General features: G+C 44.2%; 1 protein-coding gene across 1 annotated transcript; it reads right to left on the bottom strand.

The window, feature by feature from the left end:
- Positions 1-447: 447 nt before the first annotated feature.
- On the bottom strand, positions 448-14,815 carry Prdx1 (peroxiredoxin 1). The gene is made up of 6 exons (XM_051171941.1): positions 14,781-14,815; positions 12,832-12,948; positions 8,109-8,262; positions 7,409-7,531; positions 5,536-5,666; positions 448-779 (listed from the first exon to the last, which is right to left on the bottom strand). The coding sequence occupies exons 2-6, from the start codon at positions 12,935-12,937 to the stop codon at positions 694-696; spliced, it is 600 nt and encodes a 199-aa protein (XP_051027898.1). The 5' UTR covers positions 12,938-12,948; positions 14,781-14,815; the 3' UTR covers positions 448-693.
- Positions 14,816-23,052: the final 8,237 nt, after the last annotated feature.

Below are 23,052 nucleotides of genomic sequence, written 5' to 3'. Positions count from 1 at the left end.
ACCATCTACACTGGGATCTGATGCTCTCTTTTGGCATGCAGATTAGAGCATAATAAAATCATAGAAAACCAGGGGCTATGGGGAGATAGCTTAGCTGCAAAGCACTCTTGTGAAGAAGAGTTTGGTACATGAAACTCATAAAGCCAGGCATGACGCTGAGCAGTGGTGGCACACACCTTCACTCCCAGAGGCAGGCAGATTTCTGAGTTAAGAGTCGGCCTAGTCTACAGAGTGAGTTCCAGGGCAGTCAGAGCTACAGAGAAACCTTGTCTCAAAAAAACAAATGAACCCCCTTTAAAAAGCCAGGCACGGTAGTCCATTATTATAAAACCAGCTCTGGAAAAGCAAATCCTAAGAGTACACACACATACACACAACAAACACAGCACACGTTCACCTACACATAAGAAAAAAGAATAAATTCCTCTTTCAAAAACAAACACCAAGTTCTCAGAGCTCACGTTTAATAGATACTACAAAAAGAATAACAGGCTGATTTCTGTGACTGGTACATCAGATGCTCTACCCACAACAGACCTCTGGCCATTCCCAACAATGGAAGGCTAACCACTCCCAGCCCTGTAGGAAAGGTGTATCTTGAATCAAACCACATCTTGTGCTTAAGCATGAGTAAAGTACAAGAGACTTTCTTCTGGCTTCTCAATACTGCCCGGCAGAAAAATGGCCCAGTGCTCACTTCTGCTTAGAGAAATATTCTTTGCTCTTTTGGACATCAGGCTTGATGGTATCACTGCCAGGTTTCCAGCCAGCTGGACACACTGCAAGAGAAAAGTATCATTAATTAGTAATCTGCTCCCTCACCTGCCACCATGAACAAAGGGCTTATGGGGGCACATGCTGGCAGGATATGGTAAAGAAATGGAGGAAGGAAGATTATGAGTTCAAGGCCAGCTTAAGCTATCCATTTTTTTATAGCATTCAGAAAGCAGCAGGCCGAAAGTTAAGTTCAAGGCTACCCTAGTCTACACAGTGAATTACAGCCTGTCTTGGCCAAATTCCAGTGTAGCTTGGATGAAAGTGATACTCTGTCTGAAAATACCAAAGAAAAAAGAAACCTCGAGCAGCTGGAGATAGCTCAGTGTGTACCCACACCAGACAATGTGTAACTGCATGGATCTCCACACCTTCTTCTAGATGGTGCCAGCACCTCCTCATACCCACCCACACATGTGCAATCCTAAAAAAATATATATCTTCAAAATCTGATCCTGGGAAGGCAAAACAAAACAAAAATACAAATCTAATTCTCAGGTTGCTCAACTTTGCAATCTGCCACTGAGGCTTTTGGCTAATGTTTATTTGCTCCCCAAATCTAAGCAATAAAATTACATTTATACTATAACAATAACCTGTCTAAAATATACATGACAAGACACTAAGACTAACAGATGGGTAAATATTAATATATTTATAAATATGCACAATTTTATGTATGCTTCAAATACTACTTAAATTTTAAAGGGGGGGGGGCAGTGTTGGCAAAACATCCAAGAGAGGCATCAATGCAGCAATATCTAGTCTCAAAAAAAACTTAAACATGCAACAAGCCGGGGGTGGTGGAGCCCGTAATCCCAGCACTCGGGAGGCTGAGACAGGCAGATCACTGTGAGTTGCAGGCCAGAATGAGTCCAGGACAGCCAAGGATACATATAGAAACCCTGTCTCGAAAAACAAAAACCAAAAAAGTCAGCAGTTAAGTAGTGTATACATGCAAACACTAAATAAAAGAATCAGAGAGATCACATCAGCAGCGTCTGGGGCTCTTGCAGAGAACCCAGGTTCAATTTCCAGCATGTACATGTACTATCCTTTTATGTTTGTTTTGGTTTTTTTCGAGACAGGGTTTCTCTCTGTAGCCCTGACTGTCCTGGACTCACCAGGGACTACACCCGGCTCTAGAACTTACTGTCAACCAGGGCAGCCTCCAACTCAAGAGATCCAGCTCCTATCTCTCCCAAGGGCTGAGATTAAAGGCATGCATCACCACTACTTGTCTCATTTCCTGGCTTTCATGGAAAGCCAAAAGGCTAAGCAAGGTCCTAAACTTAAACAAGAGCAAAGAAAAACAAAACAGCTGAATAAACAAACCTAAGCCAAAGGCAGCCACAACTTTGCCATAAGTATTAATGGGTGCAAAAAGGACTCTTCTTTAGGAAACACAAAGAACTAACTGGACTACATCAGCATGCCACCAATTCTGATGACCCGAGCTCCACCCATGCCAAAATAGACACACACAATAAATATATTCAATAAATGCAACAGTAACTATAATGACAGCAAAGAGCTCTTGCACCCATTTGACCAGTTGGGATGCAACAGAGACCAATACAGAATTATGGAAAGCTGGATTCAAGGGAAACAAAGTCTATATCCAAGATGATAGTAAGTCCAGTAAAAAGAATATATATTCTTGCCGGTCGCAGTGGTGCACGCCTTTAATCCCAGCACTCAGGAGGCAGAGGCAGGTGGATCACTGTGAGTTCAAGGACAGCCTGGTCTACAAAGCAAGTCTAGAACAGCCAAGGCTATACAGAGAAACCCTGTCTCGAGAAACCAAAGAAGTAAAGGAATATATATTCTTTACTAGCTTCCGTTCCTTCTACTTTATAGCAGTGATCCTCACTTGACACTAGGGGGCAATCTCAGAAGCAGCCAGCAAATGTATGTGATCAGCCTAATGCCCACACATGCAAATGGTGCTTTCTAATTATCAGTGCTTACTGACCCGATTAGCAGCCTTTCATGATAGCCAAACACCTTTGGATCACCCAGAAGTACAATTAATTAAGATTCTAACTGCTCAGCCTGGCGTGGTGGTGCACACCTTTAAGCCCAGCACTTGGGAAGCAGAGGCAGGTGGATTGCTCTGAGTTCCAGGCCAGCCTGGTCTACAAAGCCAGTCCAGGACAGTTAGACAGAGAGACCCTGTCTCGGAAAAAAACTCAAAAGATTCTACCTGCTCTAATGTTGTTAGTGGCAAAATCGGAACTGTAACAGGGCTCCAAAAGACAGTATGATTATCCGCCACCACTCCCTCCCTCCCTCCCTCCCCACCCCAGGCCCTGTCACTAAAGCATAAAACTATCAAAAAAAGGTAGCTAACAACAGTACTAAAACTACTTAATGCTCAACTAAAAACTAAGTGAGGCCAGCAATGTGACTTAGTGGGTAAGCAAACCTCTCAGAGAAGCCTTACAAGGTGACCAGACCCTTGGTAGAAGGAACAAACTGACCTAGAATTGTCCTCTGACTCCGCTGGTGCACTGTGGCACGCACCCACATACACACAATAAAACTTAAATGATACCAATAGAAGGAGCCTGGTGATGGTGGCACACACCACCAACCCTCAGCATTCAAGAGGCAGAGGCAGGTGGATCTACGTTCCAGGCCAGCTTAGTCTACAGAGGAAGTTCCAGAACAGCCAGAGATAAACAGCAAAAACCTGTCTCAGAAACAAACCAACCTAACTAGGAATAGTAGCTCACTCCTGCCTTCCTAGCACTAGAGATGCTGAGGGAGAGAGCTGCAGAAGTCTGAAGCCTGGGTGGACTACATGTTCAAAGGTTAGCACTAATTACATAGGAAAAATTTATCTCAAAAAAGGAGAAGCAAGTCAGGCATGATGGCTTCCATATGAATGTTTTACCTATATGTCTCTCCACCATGTGCATGAAGTACCTGAGGAAACTAAAAGTTGATGTGTTTGTTTTCCCCCAACATAATACTTGCATTCATTACATTTACTTCCCAGGTCCATTTCTCAACCTTGCCAAAATAAAGAAACAAAAACAAAAGCCACAGTCCAATTTGTATTGCCCGTATTATACCCACTGAAGCATGTCAAATTCCCAACAGAGCAGGGAGTGGGCAGAGCTAGTGCTAGGATACTAGGGTTAGAAGGGCTACATACACAGAGAAACCTATTTTGAAAACCAATACAGGAGCGGGCGCAGCGGAGCACACCTGTAATCCCAGCACTCGGCAGGCAGTACTCTGAGTACAAAGCAAGTCCAGGCCAACCAAGGCTACACTGAGAAACCTTACCTCAAAATAAATAAATAGATAAATAAATAATTTTAAAAAGGCCACAAACTCAGAGATCCACCTGCCTCTGTGATGAAGAGCGTAAAATGTGTGGTACGATGCCAGTTGGGAAGCAAGGCCTTCCCAACCCCTTTAAAAAAGAAGCAAACTTAAAATTGGGGGGGGGGGCAATTTTGAGGCAGGGTTTCTCTGTGTAGCCCTGGCTGTCCTGGACTCGCTCTGTGGACCAGGCTGACCTCAAACTCACAGCGATCCGTCTGCCTCTGCCTCCCCAGTGCTGGGATTAAAGGCGTGCGCCACCACGCCCGGCTGCCAACTTAATTCTTTAGCCCAAATTGGCCTTGATTTTGCAGCCTCTTATGTGCTGGAAATAATAGGACACAGTCATTACAAGTACCAAGAACAGACTTTTACAGGGCAAAATATTATCTCTGATCCTATAGCTAGTCCCCACACACTTTTATTTAATTTTTTTTATTTTTGGATCATGTAGCCCTGTAACTCACAGGATGAGCTTGAGCTCAGGAGGCCTCTTCTTCCCAGAAGAGCTAGGATTATACTAAGCTACATTCCCAGCCCCAAAATACATTAACAGCATGAAGGAGAGACGTGCTAGAGAAGCTACCACTGAGTTCCAGCAACCAGAGATATGTTCTTAAATATTTTTATACATAAGAATTTTTTGCCTATAAGCATGCATACACACATGCATACCCTGTTGTCACTGGAGGTCAGAAGAGGGCATTGGACCCCTAGAAATGGGATTTGCAGACTGTTGTGATCTACAATGTATGTTCTAGGGATCAAGTCCAGGTCCTTCTGCAAGAAGAACAAGTTCATTTACTGCTAAATCACCTAATTTCTTCTATTTATTTATACACTTTCTAAAATAAGTTTTTCCTCAAAAAAAAAAAAAAAAAAAAAAAATATCCCTTTTTAGAACTATGTAGACAAGGCTGGTATCAAACTCACTCCTGAGTGCTGGGATTAAAGGTATGCACACTACACCCAGCTTGTCATCCTCAATAGTGAGATCCTAGGGCTGGAGAGTTGGCTCAGAGGTTAAGAGCACTGCCTGCTCTTCCAGAGGTCCAGAGTTTAATTCCCAGCAACCACATGGTGGCTCATAACCATCTATGATGTGATCTGATGCCCTCTTCTGGCATGCAGGCAGAACACCGTGTACATAATCAATAAATACATCTTTAAAAAAAAAAAAAAATTATATATATATATAGTGAGATCCTAATCAAATCTGCAGTGACCCTACTCAAATTTGCTAGTAATTGCAAATTAGCTGAACAGAAGTGGAAAATGTGAAGTTTGTTTTCGCCTCCAAGCTTACCTAGTACTGCACCCTCACAGATCACTCAAGTCCACACTTGCGTAGGCACAATTACCCTGTTATCTAACAGCCTTTGCTCCAGACCACACCGCTGTCTCATCAGCAGGCCAATGACTCACCTTCACCATGTTTGTCAGTGAACTGGAAGGCCTGGACTAGTCTCAGGATCTCATCCACAGAGCGGCCAACAGGAAGATCATTTATAGTGATCTGGCGAAGGGTACCTTTATCATCAATAATAAAGAGGCCCCTGGGTGGAAGAGATTGAAGGACTGAGATAAAGGCATTGTAAGTCAAATTTCACTGTTAGTCCTTAAGGAAATGGGCCCCTCCCCCACAAGTTACACCAGCCTATTAGTGAGACCACAATGGTAAATAATGCAAGGAGAAACAGCTATAGCTTAGATTGCAGAATGCTTGCCTAGCATGCAGAAAAACTTGGGTTTGATCCCCAGAACCAAATAAACCAGAAAGAATAACGCACAAAAGAAAGCAGAGGGAGTTGATCAGGAGTTCAAAACCATCCTCAGCTGTATGACATCATTTCCAAAATAAAACAGTTTGAAGGCAAGACATGGTGGCATGCGCCTTTAATCCCAGCACTTGGGAGGCAGAGGCAGGCGGACTGATGTGAGTTCAAGGATAGCCTGGTCTACAAAGCAAGTCTAGGACAGAGAAACCCTGTCTCAAAAAACCAAAAAATAAAAAAATAAGAGAAGCTGAGGTTAGAGAGATGGTTCAGAGGTTAAGGGTACTCTCTGTTCTCCCAAAGGTCCAGAGTTCAATTCCCAGCAACTACATGGTGGCTCACAACCATCTATAATGAGATCTGGAGCCTTCTGGCCTGCAGATACACGTGGGCAGAACACTGTATACATAATAAAACGAGGGAAAGAGACTGAGAGGATCAATAGCACTAGGCCAACCTGAAGTATATAGCCAGCTTCAAGGCCAGCCTGGGCTACATTATATAGAACTAGCAAGACTGTCTCCACACCGGGCGTGGTGGCGCACACCTGTAATCCCAGCACTCGGGAGGCAGAGGCACGCGGATCACTTTGAGTTTGAGGCCGGCCTGGTCTACAAAGCAAGTCTAGGACAGCCAAACCAGGACAGAGAAACCCTGTCTCGAAAAAATAAAAGGACTGACCCTAAAATAAAATACAAAGAGGCTGGGGAGAGATGACTAAACCAGTTTAGTGCTACTCTTGCCAAGTATGAGCACCTGAATTTGAGCCCCAGAACCTATTGAAAAATAAATTACCAAATAAGTAACTTTACCTTTAAATTAAAATAGTTAACAAAAACATCAAGAGGTTGGAGAGATGGCTCAGGTTAAGAGCACTGGCTCCTCTTCCAGAAACTGGGGTTTGGTTGTCAGCAATCATATGGTGGTTCACAATCATTTTTTTAAACTCCAGTTCCAGGGGATCCAATGTGCACAGGTGGTACACATACATATATACATACAAACACTCAAACATATACAATAAATATATTATTTAAAATTAAGCATGTATTCTCAACACTGAGGAGGTGGAAACAGTCAAATCCCTGGGGCTCACTTGTTAGCCAGCCCAGACTACGGGCGAATCCCTAGCCAATGAGACACTATTTCTATAATATAGTCATCAGTGTCCAATAAACATTTGTATGACACATATACACAAAGAAAATGACATGAGGAAGAGTGCTCCTCAGATCACGTGCTCTGGCTTTTTAGCTAACAATAACAGCCCCTGTTCTCAGGGGCTGGAGAGATGGCTCAGCAGTTAAGAGCACTAGCTGCTGCTCCTCCAGAGATCCTTGCTGTTCCTCCAGGTCCTGAATTCAATTTCAGGCACCCACATGGCAGCTCACAATTGTAACTCCAGTTCCAGAGGATCTGACACCCTCACAGGCATACATGCAGGCAAAAACACCAATGCAGATAAAATTTTTTTTTTTAAACTCTCATAATAAACTGCTACCTCCCACCCTTAAAGTACATACCTGAAAGAGATCCCTTCATCAGCTTTTAAGACGCCATAATCCTGAGCAATGGTACGCTTGGGATCTGAGACCAAGGGAATGTTCATGGGCCCCAATCCTCCTTGTTTCCTGGGTGTATTAATCCTACAGCGAAAGGCATTCTTAGAATACATTCATCTAAACCGCTGGGAAGCTAGACTGTTAACAAGACCTAACCTCTCCCTTCTGATCCCTTCATCTCACTTTCTCCCCAAACTTCAAACTTTTCCCAATACTAAAGTGAATGGCTGAAGATGGGCATGGGGGCACACGCCTTTAATCCCAGCACTCGGGAAACAGAGGCAGATCGCTGTGAGTTCGAGGCCAGCCTGGTCTACAAAGCTAGTCCAGGACAGCCAAGGCTACACAGAGAAACCCTGTCTCAAAAATACCAAGAAAGAGTGGTCACCAGTATATATCAGACAACAGCAATCCAAGCTGCCTTTCCTCTACTAATAGGTAGTAAGAAAAAGTCAGAGCCCAGAAACCAATACTACAAGTCTATTACCAAACTTCTAAATTTTCTCAAGAAATCCACAACATACTCCAGGTATTTATTGTGGCATACAACTGTAAGCCTACTTCTCATGAGGCTAAAGCTGGATGGAGGTACAAGCTGAAAGCCAGCTAGAGTTACATATTAACAAAAAATTCCCCATGCCAAATGAACCAAAGATTTTACCATGCCAGGTGACAGAAGTGAGAATCCACAGAAGCTCCAATCAATTGGCAGTTGAGTTTCTTAAATTCTTCTGCCCTATCACTGAAAGCAATGATCTCCGTGGGGCAAACAAAAGTAAAATCAAGAGGGTAAAAGAAGAATACAACGTATTTTCCTGGGGAGAAAAAAAAAAGCAAGACGTTAGCTTTAAAACTAAGTTTCTAGCTGGGTATGTGGCACACGCCTTTAATCCCAGCACTCAGGAGACAGAGGCAGATCTCTGTGAGTTCGAGTCCAGCCTGGTGTACACAGTGAGTCGAGGATAGCCAAGAGTACACAGAGAAACCCTGTCTCGAAAAAACAAAAACAAAAACAAAAAGAAAGAAAGAAAGAAAATAGAAAAGAAAACTAGGGGCTGGAGAGATGGCTCAGAGATTAAGAGCACTGGCTGTTCTTCCAAAGGTCCTGAGTTCAATTCCCAGCAACCACATGGTGACTTACAACCATCTATAATGTGATCTGGTGCCCTCCTCTGGCCTGCAGATGTACATGCAGGCAGAGCACTGCATACATAATAAATAATAAATAAGTGTTTTTAAAAATTCTTCTACAAGCTGGAAATGGTGGCGCACCCTGTAACCCCAACACTCAGGAGGCAGAGGCAGGCAGATCTCTCTAAGTTCGAGGCCAGCCTGGTCTACAAATCGAATCCAGGACAGCCAAGGCTACCGACTGTCTTGAGATACAAAAAAACAAAAACAAAACAAAACAAAACAAAATTCCTTTATAAAAGTTGGGGATGGAAACTCAAGGCTGTATTCTAGGATACACACATACACAGGAGTTTGTGGTCAATCAGCAGTTAAGGGCTGGCTCCTCTTCTAGAGACCCCAAATATAATTCCCAAGCATCCACGTGATCGTTCACAACTGCCTACAATTCCAATCCCAGGGGATCCAACACACTCTTCAGGCCTCTTCAACACCAGACATATGTGTGATACATACAAAACGCTCACTCACACAAAATAAATAAATTTAATTTAAAAAGCAAGCAAACAAGACAGAAAGTCAAGTCAGAGCCTTTATACAATGATTAAAGAATAATAAAGTGACCTCATGGGTAATTCTCTCCCCTTCTCCTTTGTTATGGGTAGGGTTTCTTAATTTACTGTTAAGATGTGATGTTAGGAGTAGAGATGGAGAGACGGCTCCAAAATACAACCGTTAAAAGCTAGGCTAACAACCAAAAATACAGGAGAGTAGTTGTCAATTAGCACCAGTGGGATTATTAGAATCCTACTAATGAGTCCTGTTTTTTGTATACGTTCCATGGACTAAAATGAGTCCCTCAAGCTTATGCAGCAAGCACTTTTATCTAATATACAGTGTTTCCTGACTTGATGTGTAATGTCTAAATACTATCATGAATAACACAAAATGTGTTCCTAACAAGTCAACAGGACATGACAAGAAAAACGTTACAACCAAAGTACTAGAAGATAGAAGGACTTCTAGCTCCAATTTTATTTTAGTAACTTAACTATCACCAAATCAAATCTTCAAATGGGCCACAAAGCCTCTCACCACACTTAATGGCTAAACTCCCGGAAATTTTCCAAATATCCACTTATTTTCAGGTAGCAACTATATCTGAAAGTCAAAACAAGCGGTCCTGACTCATCTAAGCAATCTCTGTGGCTTTGCTTAACAAGCACTTTGAAGCCTCAGCAGACAAAGCCCTACAGGGCAGAGAGCAACCACTCCCTAGACCATGTGCCAGGGTCACCTCCCAAGAGGTGCTATTTAAACTGTTTGCCAGTAAGAGATCTTCTCCATAGGGCTCACAATATCTTTTCTCATTCCAACAACAAAATGTGATGTCAGGAAATCAAACTGTGTCTTTCACTCAAAAGAAATCTCAAGAAAACTCATATACCTCTAAGAAAGGTATACTTCGTTTGAAGCTTGCACCTAAGGATTCTATATATTCTCAATGGTCCCCAAAGACCTAACTTCTCTGCGATCTCAAGGCAAGAGGAAGAATGGGGACCAGAAAGATCCCTCAGCAGTTACCAGTACTTCCTGCTCTTGCAAAAGGACTGGTTGGGATCTAAGCATGCACAAGGCAGCTCACAACCATCTGTAAATACAGCTGCAGGAGTTCCAGCACCCATGTACATGCTCCATACACATAAAAATAAACACACCTGCGCTGCAGAGATGGCTCAGAGGTTAAGAGCACTGACTGCTCTTCCAGAGGTCCTGAGTTCAATTCCCAGCAACCACTTGGTGGCTCACAACCATCTATAATGAGATCTGGTACCCTTTCTGTCGTGCAGGTGCACATGCAAGCAGAACAATGTATACATAACAAATAAATAAATAAAATGCCTTCTTTCTTTTTTGGTTTTTAAGACAGGGTTTCTCTGTGTAGCCCTGACTGTCCTGGACACAATCTGTAGACCAGGCTGTCCTCAAACTCACAGCAATCCACCTGAGAGCTAGGATTAAAGGCATGTGCCACCTAGCCTGACTCAAATAAATACATCTTAAAAAATAGTAATTAAGGGCTGGAGAGATGGCTCAGAGGTTAAGAGCGCCGACTGCTCTTCCAAAGGTCATGAGTTCAATTCCCAGCAACCACATGGTGGCTCACAACCACCTATAATGAGATCTGGCGCCCTCTTCTGGCTTCCAGGCAGGATATTGTATACATAATAAATAAAAAAATCTTTAAAAAAAAAAAAAAAAAAAAAAGTAATTAAATCCAGGCATGGGGGGCTGGAGAGATGGCTCAGTGGTTAAGAGCACTGCCTGCTCTTCCAAAGGATCGGGGTTCAATTCCCAGCACCCACATGGCAGCTCACAACTGTCTGTAACTCCAAGATCTGACACTCTCACACCAAAAAAGTAAATAAAATATTTTTAAAAAATAAAAAAATAAATCCAGGCATGGTGAAGTAGACCTTTAATCCCAGCACTCGGGAGGCATACAGATCACTTGTGCCAGCCTGATCTACAAAGCATGTTACAGGACAGCCAGGAGAAATCTTGCCTCGGAAAAGCATAAAATAAAGTGATAGAATTATGTTTTAGCTTTTTTTTGTTTTTTGAGACAGGGTTTCTCTGTGTAGCCTTGGCTGTCCTGGACTCACTTTGTAAACCAGGCTGGCCTCGAACTCACAGCGATCCGCCTGCCTCTGCCTCCCGAGTGCTGGGATTAAAGGCGTGCGCCACCACGCCCGGCAAGGAGGTAAATGTTTTCAAGAGAAAGGAGGGAGGGTAGCATTAACAAAGCCTGCCAAGCATCTGTATGAAATTATGGCAACATAAAAGGTAACTGCAGAATCAAGTCTTCCCTGCGAGCAGAATCAAGGCTACGGCCAGATGTGACTTCTAAGACTAGATGTAGGAGCTTCTTAAAACGAAATGAAGCCGACTGGGAAGTTGGCTCAGCAATGAACCTCAGTGGCTCCTCTCTTCCAGTCCCGAGAGAGGCAATGCCTTCCTCTAGCCTCCTCAGGCACGGCATGCACATGATGCACAGACAAGAGCACTGGCTGCTCTTCCAGAGGTCCTGAGCTCAATCCCCAGCAACCAGATGGCGGTTCACAACCATGTACACTAAGATCTGATGCCCTCTTCTGGCCTGCAGGTGCACAGGCAGACAGAACACTGATAACAAGTAAAATAAATTCCTTTTAAAAAAGATGTTAATAAAGCCGGGCATGGTGGCGCACACCTTTAATCCCTGCACTCTGGAGGCAGAGGCAGACGGAGCTCTGTGAGTTTGAGGCCAGCCTGGTCTACAAAGCAAGTCCAGGACAGCCAAGGCTACACAGAGAAACTCTGTCTGGAAAAAAGCAAAACAAAAAAAAGGATGTTAATAAATAAATAAATCTTTTTTAAAAAAGAGAGAAGGCTAAGGATGATGGTAAACACCTTTAATGACAGAAAACACAAGCAGATCTCTACGAGTTCAATACCCCCTTGGTCTACATATCAAGGGAGATATATAGTGAGACCATCTCAAACAAGCAAGCAAGCACATTTCAACACAACAGGAAAAAGAAAGAAGGAAAGAAACAAAGAACCAAAAGAGGGTAAGGTGGCACATGCCTTTAATTCTAGCACTAGGGAGGCAGAGGCAAAGTGACCTCCACACAGCCAGAACTACATAAAGGCCTTGTCCCGCCCCCCCCCCCAAAAAAAGGAGAAACAGCTCAGCCATTAAGAGCACTGAATGCTTTTCCAGAGGACCTGGGTTCAATTCCCAGCACCTACATGGCAGCTCACAACTCCCTGTAATTCCAAGATCTGACACCCTCACAGAGATACATGCAGGCAAAACACCAATCCACCACATAAGATAAAAAATTTTTTTAAAAAAGAAAAAGAGAATTCACAGTAGAGCATTGCTAGCAGGTGTGGAGGCCCTGAATTCAATCCCCAGTACCTCAACACACAAGAATTTCCCCCAATAACTTAGTGCTATTACAAAGGTAACCAGGTAAATGTGAAGATAAAGAGCAACCAAACATGTTAATGCCTGCGCTTGAGAAGAGGCGGCAGGCAGATCTCTGAGTTTGAGGTCAGCCTGCTCTACCTTGGGAGTCCAGGACAGCCAAGGCTACAGAGAGAAAAGAAACCCTGTCTCCAAAATCAAAACAAAAACCCAAAAACCGCACGCGCACGCACACACATACATGAAGTGGCCTCTTGCCAAATATAATTATCCTTACCTTTATAGTCACTTAGGCTGATATCTTTGAATTGTCCATCTGGCATAACAGCTGTGGCTTTGAAGTTGGGGGCAGGATGCCCAATTTTTGCATTTCCTGAAGACATCTTGCTATCAGCTGGAAAAGCAGTAACAAAAAAAAAGTTGGAAGCAAGCCTTGTTTTTCTAATTAACCAACGGTTTTCACCAGCCTAGGAACTTAGCTGTAGTCAAGCAAGGAATGTCCGGTATCCGCCTTTGTTTTCCCTTGCAAACAGCTCCACAGTGTGTCTGAGTCAGTCACTCTGCCACCCTTCCCAGTCCAGTTTTTGCAGCAGCATTTTACTTTGCATATTCATTAGGTAGAAGCAGGAAGGAAAGGGAACAGACACAAGAATCCAAGCAAAGCCGGATGGCTATGAGTTCGAGGGCAGCCTGGTCTAAAAGGACAGCCATGGCTACACAGAGAAACCCTGTCCCCACCCCACCCCCCAAAATCCAAGCCATTTACTGTTTCAAAACTTTAGGTGTTCTGTTTAAGCAGAAGTTTTCTCTGCATAACTTGTTTGAGGCCAAGTGAGACCTTGCCTTAAATTTATGTTTAGGTTTCTACCAAGGACAGTGGGGCATAATAAAATACCAGAACTCTGGATGAGGCAGGAGGATACTGAGCTCAGGCAAGACTTCGAAAACGTGTCTCAAGAAGTTGCTGTGCCAGCGGTGAGCCTATGTAAGTTAAGGCACTTGCTACCTGATGCCCTTACGCTACCCTTGAACCTGCAGGGATGAGGAATCACTCCTACAGACTACCTTTAACAGCAGGCCCAACAATTTTTTTTCAAGTTTCTGACTCTGGGCAAAGAACCTGGGGCAAAGGTGTAGTAACAAGGGTCACATTACTGGCAGGGTTTGGGATAACCAGTGAAATCCCAACACTCGGCAAACAGAAGGTGAAGGCTCAGGAGTTCAAGGCAAGCCAAGCGAAAGTGGAGGACAACTCTGGTTACATGAAATCCTATCTTAGGAAAAAATCAAGAGTCAACGCACGGTTAGAAACTGATTTCTACCTCATTTAACCAGGTGAGTATCAAGATAAATTGTTAAAATTTACAACATTAGGAGCTGCAGAGATGGCAATAGTTAAGAGCCTGCACTGCTCTTTGCAGAAAACCCTGGTTCGGCTTCCAGCCTCCATTCGGGTGGCTCACAACCTCCTGTGCAGGTACCACACACAGAGACATACACATAGTGGGGGAAAAAAAAAAAAAACACGATCTAAAGGAAAATTTACACCACTCGGTCTGAATGCTTCAAGTTCCAAACTTCTTGGTTCATAATACCAATAACCAAGAGACGCTAGAAGCATCGATCATTGCAAACTTAACTATTTTTCTTAACTTATCGTGTTTAACTAACGCTTCTTTCAAGAGCATGCTGCAACAAAGCAACTATCCGGTGTGTCCCCTAACGTAAATCATCTTTTCTTACCAAACTTGTTTTGTAAGGTGACCCCGCCAGGCACTTCCAAACCCAACCAATCCCGGAATAATGACTTCGGCGGCTGCGAAGCCTCTTCAGAGGAATCGGACCACATTAGGTCACGCCCCACCCTCGCTGTAGTACGTTCCTGCCACTCACCCCATCCATCACCCACCCCAGCGCTTCAGAAAACAATAAGGGCGCAGTTAAGCTTAGGCGGTTAAGAGTCCACCATTACCCGTGCCCATCGCGCCCATCTCCGCCCTCCATCGGATAGCTCAACGTTATCCCCGGGGTTCCAACAGGTCCGGGAACTAAGGTCCACGTGAAAAGTGCGCGCGAGCAGCATTCGCGGGACCAGGCCTCGCCCCGCCGCTTCAACCCCTGACCGCCCCCTGCGGAGCCGGGACCCGCTTGAAGGAGAAAGTACGGGTGGCGAGAGGGACGTGAGGCGTGACCCTCGTTTCTTGGCCACGATACCTGCACACTCACCAGGTTGGAGCAACAAGTCTCAGAAACGACCGGGACCTTGAGAAGGCAGGAAGACAACGCCCGGACACGCGCGCGGGCCGCTGCTTTTATAGCCCACACCGTTATCGCGAGACTCCGAACGGGCCGGGGGGTGCGGTGGGGGGTTATCTGGCTGAGTCCCGCCCCGCCCTGGCCGTCCCGCGTGGGATGACTCAGCGCTTTCTCTACCTGGGACTGGAGTTGGGGTCCTAAAGAGTCTCAGGAAATGCTCACACTTCCACTGCTGCCGTTCACAGACGTGGAAAAGGGCTGCCCTTTGATTCATCTCCTCTTTTAATCAGGGCGTCCCAAGAATCCGTGCCTCTCTTTATTCCCAGGACTCCTGTGTGCTGTGCATTCAAGACCCAAGCTAGAGTTAGGGTCTTCTTCATTACACATGGAAGACCACGTCTAAAATTAAACCACATCCAGGAAACTGTGCACCCAAATATTTCTCAATTGCAACCCAGCCTTGAAAATCTGTTCTTGGGCTGGAGAAGATGGCTCAGTTATGAATACTGGCTGCTCTACCAGAGGACCTAGGTTCAATTCCCAGCATGCATATGACAGTTCACAACTGTCTGTAAGTCCAGTTCCAGTGGATCCGACATACTCACAGAGACATACATGCAGGCAGAACACAAATGCACATAAAATAAAAGGAAATAAATCATTTTTTCTTTTTTTTTTTTTTTTCTTTTCTTTTGGTTTTTCGAGACAGGGTTTCTCTGTGTAGCCTTGGCCATCCTGGACTCACTTTGTAGACCAGGCTGGCCTCGAACTCACAGCGATCCTCCTGCCTCTGCCTCCCGAGTGCTGGGATTAAAGGCGTGCGCCACGACGCCCGGCGGAAATAAATCGTTTTTAAAAACCAAAAATTCTGTTCTAGTCTGGTCCTCAGTAACCTTCACTATTCAGGGCAGCCTCTTCGATTGTCCCCAGTGATTACTGGACGCTGCTTTGCTGTCCCGCGTCCATTTCTCCCACTGCTCTTAAATCTTTCTGAATCTGATCTTGTCACTGACCTGATTCGTGCTTTTGAAAACTGAGGCTCTGAAGCTGGGCATGGTGGTGCAGGCCTGTAATCCCAGCACTAGGGAGGCAGAGGTGGGTAGATCACTGTGAGCTTGAAGCCAGCCTGATCTACAAAGTGAGGCCAAAACAGCCAAGGCTACACAGAGAGACCCTGTCTCGAAAAACCAACCAAACAAACAAATCTGGGGCTCTGTGGTCAGTTTCCTGTGTTAAAAATCTCTGTTCCAAAGCCTGGCAGTGATGGCACACACCTTTAATCCTAGCACTCTAGAGGCAGAGACAGGTGGATCTCTGAGCTCAAAGCCAGCCTGATCTACAGAGTGAGTTCTAGGACAGCCAAGGCTACACAGAGAAACCCTGCAGAGGGAGGGAGAGAAGGAGAGAGGGAGAGGGAGAGACGAGGGAGGGAGGGAGAGAGGAGAGAGGAGAAAGAAAAAGACAAAGAAAGGGAGGGGAGGGGGCGGGGTATCGACCAGGCTTGATGGCACCTGTGTTGGTCTGATGTATTTTGATGCTATAGTCACGCCTAGGCAGGGTGGCCAAGGTTTCCAGGAATGGTGAGACAGAATCTGTGAGAAGAGAGACTAGAGGAGAAGAGAGGAAGAAAGAAGGCCTTGCCACCTTGGGTTAGATGGAAGAGAAGCACGTGGCTGGCGTAGATGGAGATTTGGCCCAGATGAAGAACATTAGCAAGTATTTGGGATTATGGATGGGAGGTAGCTTGATAGACATTATTAGAAGCAGATGGCATGGGATTGGGGCAGGTATGGGGTACCACTATGGGAGGTAGTTTAGGGGATTGATTGATATCTGCCCTGCGCCAGGTTAACTAAGGCTATTTTAAAAATATAACAGGTGTCTGTGTCTTGATTGATTGCTCGTGGGTTATACTGCCGTAATAATAATTATAGGCCTGATAATAAACATTATTAGGTAAAGTAACAACATACATACATATCTTTAATAGCAGCACTGAGGAGGCTGAGACAGGAGAATCTCTGTGTTTTTGAGGCCAGTCTGGTCTACAATACAAGTCCAAGGATAGCAAAGAAAACACAGAGAGACCTTGTCTCAAGAAGAGAGAGAGTGTTAGAGAGGGACCTGATCTTGGTTAAAATCTCAGAGTTAAAAAAAAAACAAAAAACAAAAAACAAAAAAACTCAGAGTTCCCATTTTACATCGCACATGTTGTGTGATTTAGGGACACAGAGATGAAAGTAATCCGAACCCTGCCCTCTAGAAAGTCATGCCACAAGGCCGAGGCAGACATGTAAACACAACAGCTAAAAGATTTTTTTTTCCTTGTCTATGCAAGTTATTGTTAAGGCATAATGGTCAATCCAAGGGACAAATGAGAGTCAGTAACACAGCTAGAAGGTCAGGAACAGCTTTACAGGAAGTAATACGTCTCTGTGAGTCTTCAAGCATATCCTCTCAGGGACAACTAAGGGGTGTTGGTTTTTCTGCTTTGAACAGATAAACTTGAAGCAGATCTGGGTTTTAAAGTGAGGAAGACGGAGAAATAATAGTTAACATCTCTCTTGTATAGTAAGAACTAGGTATTATGAGCCAGATTTGCTGGTGCATGCCAATAATCCCAGCACTCAGGAGGCTGAGGCAGGATTATAGACATATCTATATCTATCTATCTATCTATCTATCTATCTATCTATATATATATAGATATATATATATATACATATACACTTTAAAATATACAATAAAGGAGATACTGTCTCAAACACAAAAGAGCGGGGCAGTAGTGGCGCACGCCTTTAATCCCAGGCAGAGGCAAGTGGATCGCTGTGAGATTGAGGCCAGCCTGCTCTACAAAGCGAGTCCAGGACAGCCAGGGTTACAGGGAGAGAAACCCTGTCTCGGAAACAAACAAACAAACAAACAAAAACAAAACAAAAGATACAGACCACAACAAATTTAGGTATTCTGTTTTGTTTCATTTTGCTTCGTTTTGTTTTTTGAGGCAGGGTTTCTCTGTGTAACAGCCTTGGCTGTTCTGGACTCGCTCTATACACCAGGCTGGCCTCGAACTCAGAATTCACGGAGATCTGCCTGCCCCTGCCTCCAGAGTGCTGGCATTAAAGGCATGTGTCACTGCCAGCTGGAAAGGGACTTTGTTTTGGTTCTGGCTTTTTCAAGGCTTCTCTTGGCTCTTTTTGAGACGGGGTTTCTCTGTTGTAACAGCTCTAGCTGTCCTGGAACTCACTCTGTAGACCAACTGGCCTCAAACTCAAAGAGATCTGCTTGCCTCTGCCTCCCAAGTGCTGGGATTAAAGGTGTGCACTACCACTGCCTGGCTTTCTTGACTCTTATTAGTAACATAGTAGAATTAAAAATAGGGGAAATGCTATGTCATGCCAGCTAAGTATCTCAAGTTTTGGGTATTTATCATCCTTTACAACAGTAGAGATTTTCTTTTTCCTTCTCACCATGACGTTGGCCAGTAATTTCGCATTATTCATCTCCAGTTAGTGGAGGTGTTAACCCCCACTAGTTCCCACAGCCCTTATGCCAGGATAGAGATGGGAAGTGATATGTCATGCTGCCTGAGACTCCTGCTTTTTAAATTTTTTTACTTTTATCAATTCTCTTGACAACAGTAGTTTTTTGTTTAGTTGCTTTTTGGTGTGTGTGTGAGTGTGGTATACCTGTGTATGTTCATGTGTGGTGTATGCTCAAGTGTGTGTGAGTGTGATATGTGTGTGTGTGTGAGAGAGAGGTATATGTGCCTATGATCATATGTGGTGTATGCTCAAGTCCGTGTGTGTGTGTGTGTGTGTGTGTGTGTGTGTGTGTGTGTGGTATACCTGTGTATGTTCATGTGTGGTGTATGCTCAAGTGTGTGTGAGTGTGATATGTGTGTATATGCTCGTGTGTGTGTGTTTGTGTGTGTGTGTGTGTGTGTGGCATATGAGCCTATGATCATATGTGGTGTATGCTCAAGTCTGTGTGTGTGTGTGTGTGTGTGTGTAGTACATGTGTGTATGCTCACGTGTGGTGTATGCTCAGGTATATGTTTGTTTGTAGGTGCACGTATCTGTACCTATACCCTTGGCCAGAGGCCAGTGGAAGATGTTGGTTATGTGTCTATAAGAAGCATAGACCGTGAAGCAAAGCTGGTGGAAATGCTCTCCTCTTGGCCCACAAAGGACTGGGGCTTTATAGACAGGTGCGTGCAGCTACAACAGGCTCCCCTGCCCCCAGTGGTGCTGGAATCCGGAACTCAAGTCCTCATGTCCCTACAGCAAGCACTTTACCAGGTGAACCATCCTCCCAATTCTTGTTACTTTGTTTTTCCTTTTTCCCTCCTCACCCGGAGGATTAACACTCAGTTATTCATTTCTTTCTTATGAGAGTAAGGTGGGCCAGAGCACGAGTTTCAGGTGTAATTGGCCTTTGCTGCTCTATAGGTTCTTTTTGTTTGTTTGTTTGTTTGTTTGTTTGTTTTTCAAGACAGGGTTTCTCTGTGTAGCCTTGGCTGTCCTGGATTCACTCTGTAGACCAGGCTGGCCTCGAACTCACAGAGCTCTGCCTGCCTCTGCCTCCCGAGTGCTGGGAGCCTGGCTCCTTTGTTTCTTCTTTGAGAACTTCTGCTGACAAACAACACCCCCTAAATGACCAACAACCACCAGCCCTGCCTCTCTGAGGCCCAGCGTTTATACACCCGCTGAAAAACCCCAGATTTTCAAATGTCACACAATCACAGAAACTATCTACAGCTGGCAAAACTATGCCTCTGCTAGAGCACGAGGCCAATCATAGTCAGCTGCTGCAGACAGTTCGAAGCAGCCCTATAGCCCCACTCCTGGGATTAAAACAAAAACATATTATTTTTGTGTTTTTCTAAAGAAACCAAAATTCCAGAATTCTCACTATATTCAGGCGTCAGTTTTCTCCTTCTGCCTTGTTCCTGGGAATGGAACTCAAGTCATCTGGCTTGGCCTCAGCTTCCTTTACCCATTTTGCCTAGCTTTTGGTTTTGAAACTAAGTCTCAGCCAGGCACGGTGGCACATGCCTTTGATGCCAGCACTTGGGAGGCAGAGGCAGGCGGATTGCTGTGAGTTTGAGGCCAGCCTGGTTTACAAAGTGAGTCTAGGACAGCCAAGGCTACACAGAAAGACCCTGTCTTGAAAACAACCAAAATATAAAAATTTTTAAAAAGATGATTTACCATTTTAAAAATTTTATCAGTATTATCTGTAGGCCCAGCTAGCAATCAATCAAGACACAGACACTTGTTATATTTTAAGATAGCCTTAGTTAACTTGGGGCAGGGCAGATATCAATGCTCTAAATTGCTTCCCATAGTGGGGCAGGCATGGGATCCTGTCTCAATCCCATGCCATCTACTTTTAATAACTTCTATCAAGCTACCTCCCATCTATAATCTTAAATACTTGTTCATGTTCTTCATCTGGGCTGGATTCTCCATCCACACTGCGGGCCATGCGCTTCTCCAGCTAACCCATGGCGGCCTTTTTTTCTTCACTTTGGATCTCCTTCTCCTGGTGGCGGTGTCTTTTTTCTTCCCAGAATTCCTCTCTTTCCTAGCCCTACCTATCTCCTTTGCCCTGCCCAGGTGAGATGGCTTTTTTATTAAGCAAAAGGTTGGTCAGAAACAGTAAGCACTAATTAGCATCAAAGTACATCAGACCATCCCCCTTCGATGATTGAAGGCATATCACCTTCATGAACTGACAGAGCCAATGTGGGGAGCTGAAGACCTGGCTCAGCAGTTAAGAACGCTTGCTGTTCTTGCAGAGACCCTAAATTCTGTTCCCACCACCTATGTTGCACGGCTCCCAACCTGTAACTCCAGGGCATACGTTGCCTCTGCCCTCCACAGGCACATATATACAGGTGCTTACTCACACGGTATCAGGAACTCGCTCTGTAGACCAGGCTAGCCTCAAACTCAAAGCTCTGCCTGCCTCTGCTGGGTAAAGACATACACCACCACTGCCTGACTTGCTTGTTTTCTTCCCCCCCCCCCTTTTAAAGACTTATTTAGTTTTGTTTAACTGTGTATGCTTGCGTGCATGCTTGGTGTCTAAGGAAGCCCAAAGAGGGTTTTGGATCTTCAGGAAGCGGCTGAACTCAAGTCCTCTGGAAGAACAAGTGACCTTAACCACTGAGCCATCTCCCTAAATATGGCTCGTATTTAAAAAACAAAAACAACAATAACAACAACAAAAAACCCACAAAAACCAGGGTGGAAATGCAGGTGGAATGAGAGGAGTTAAGCTAACTGGAAGAGATGTGCCTTGTGAAGGTGGCCCTGACTGCTAGACTAGGGCTCCCACCTTGCCTACACCCGTGGATGGTGACTTAGTTCTACCGTTTTTTCTTTTGTCGCTGTCTCCTATATAAAGGAGCATAGAACCTGTGATCATAGCGTTCTTTGTCTGTACTTGCCTTGAGGCTAATTTTTTATGGGAGACAATTATGTGACTCATGAAAAGCCGTGATTCCTTCTTCATAGCCAACACAAGTGTAGCAAGAAAGGCAGCCCCATTAACGTGTGTGTAAAGCAGAATTCAAGTCCACAGTCATTTTAAAAATTAATTCACTTTTATTTTATGTGCGTTGGTGTTTTGCTTGTATATATCTCTGTGTGAGGGCGTTGGATCCCCTGGAGCAAGGATTACAGACAGTTGTGAGCTGCCATGTGGGTGCTGAGAATTGAACTCGGGTCCTCTGGAAGAGCAACCAGTGCCCTTAACCTCTGAGCCATCTCTCCAGCCCCCCTAGTCAGTTTTTATAGTAAGCACGGCTAACCTAATGACAACCTAACCTAGACATATAAACCGTTAAAATTAAACCTATAAACTATTAAAGCTAATCACTTTATTTAATTGTAACAACAAATACAAAAGAAAATCATGGAAGCCAGACCACAAGATGGCTCTTTTATGAGGTAATCCTGGTGATTCAGAATATGTTTGTGTTAAAGCTGGGCATGACACATTCCTGTAAGAAGGCAAAGGCAAAAACAGAGTCTATTACTGCAAATTTGAGACCAATTTGGTTTACATAGTAAGATCTAGGTTAGCCAAGGCCATTATGAGATTTCTTTTTCTTTTCTTTTTATTTACTTTTTTTGGTTTTTCAAGACAGGGTTTCTCTGTGTAGTCTTGGCTGTCCTAAACTCACTTTGTAGACCAGGCTGGCCTCAAACTTATAGCGATCCACCTGCCTCTGCCTCCCAAGTGCTGGGATTAAAGGTGCGTGCCGCCACTGCCCAGCAGGATTTTTTTTTAGGTTGATATTAAATTTCATCTGTGCACCAGAATTAAAACGCACATTTCAAAACCACATATTTATAAGTAAGAATATTTTTTCTGTTATTTCTCAATCTTGGCACTATTCCTTATTATGGGGTTGGGGCCTGTCCTGTACATAATAAGATATTTAATAACATCCTGGCCTCTGCCCTCTAAGTTCTATTAGCATGCCTGTTACAAAATCATCCTAGGTTGAGAACCACTGAACGAGAGAAAATGAAATAAGTGGCTGGTAGACTTGCAGCCTGTGCTGTCTCCAGCCCGTTTAAACTCATGTGTGTAAAGCACGGTTAGTTTTGTTGTCAAGAAGCAAGGAGAAAATATCCTTGTATGCACCTGTATTTTTAGCCCTTTGTTCTTGACACAGCTTCCCAGGAATGCAGGCCTTTCTTGCCAAACCATTACAATTTAAAGAGTAACAATGAGCTAGGAGGTGGTGGTGCATGCCTTTAGTCCCAGCACTTGGGAGGCAGAGGCAGGTGGCTCTCTGTGAGTTCGAGGCCAGCCTGGAGTACAGAGGGAGTTCCAGGACAGCCACAGCTGTTACACAGAGAAACCTTGTCTCAAAAAACCAAAATAATAATAATAATAATAATAATAATAATAATAATAATAATAATAATGTGAATAAATAAATAAAAGAGTGACAATGAACTAGGGGGTGGTGATGCATGCCTTTAATCCAACACTTGGGTGGCAGAGTAAAGTGGATCTCTGAGTTTGAGTCCATCCTAGTCTACAGAGTGAGTTCTAGGACAGCCAAGACCACACCAGGAACTCTGTCTCAAAAAACAAAACAAAATAAAACAACAACAAAATAAAACAGAAAAAAAGGAAAAACAAAAATAGTGATGATGCTGGGACTAGAGGCACACTTTATCGAGTCTCTTTGGCTTGCTTCCCCCAACTCACCCAC

This window comes from Acomys russatus, chromosome 29, assembly GCF_903995435.1.
Source record: "Acomys russatus chromosome 29, mAcoRus1.1, whole genome shotgun sequence".
NCBI lineage: Eukaryota > Metazoa > Chordata > Mammalia > Rodentia > Muridae > Acomys > Acomys russatus.
This window is presented reverse-complemented; position numbering and strand designations above follow the sequence as displayed.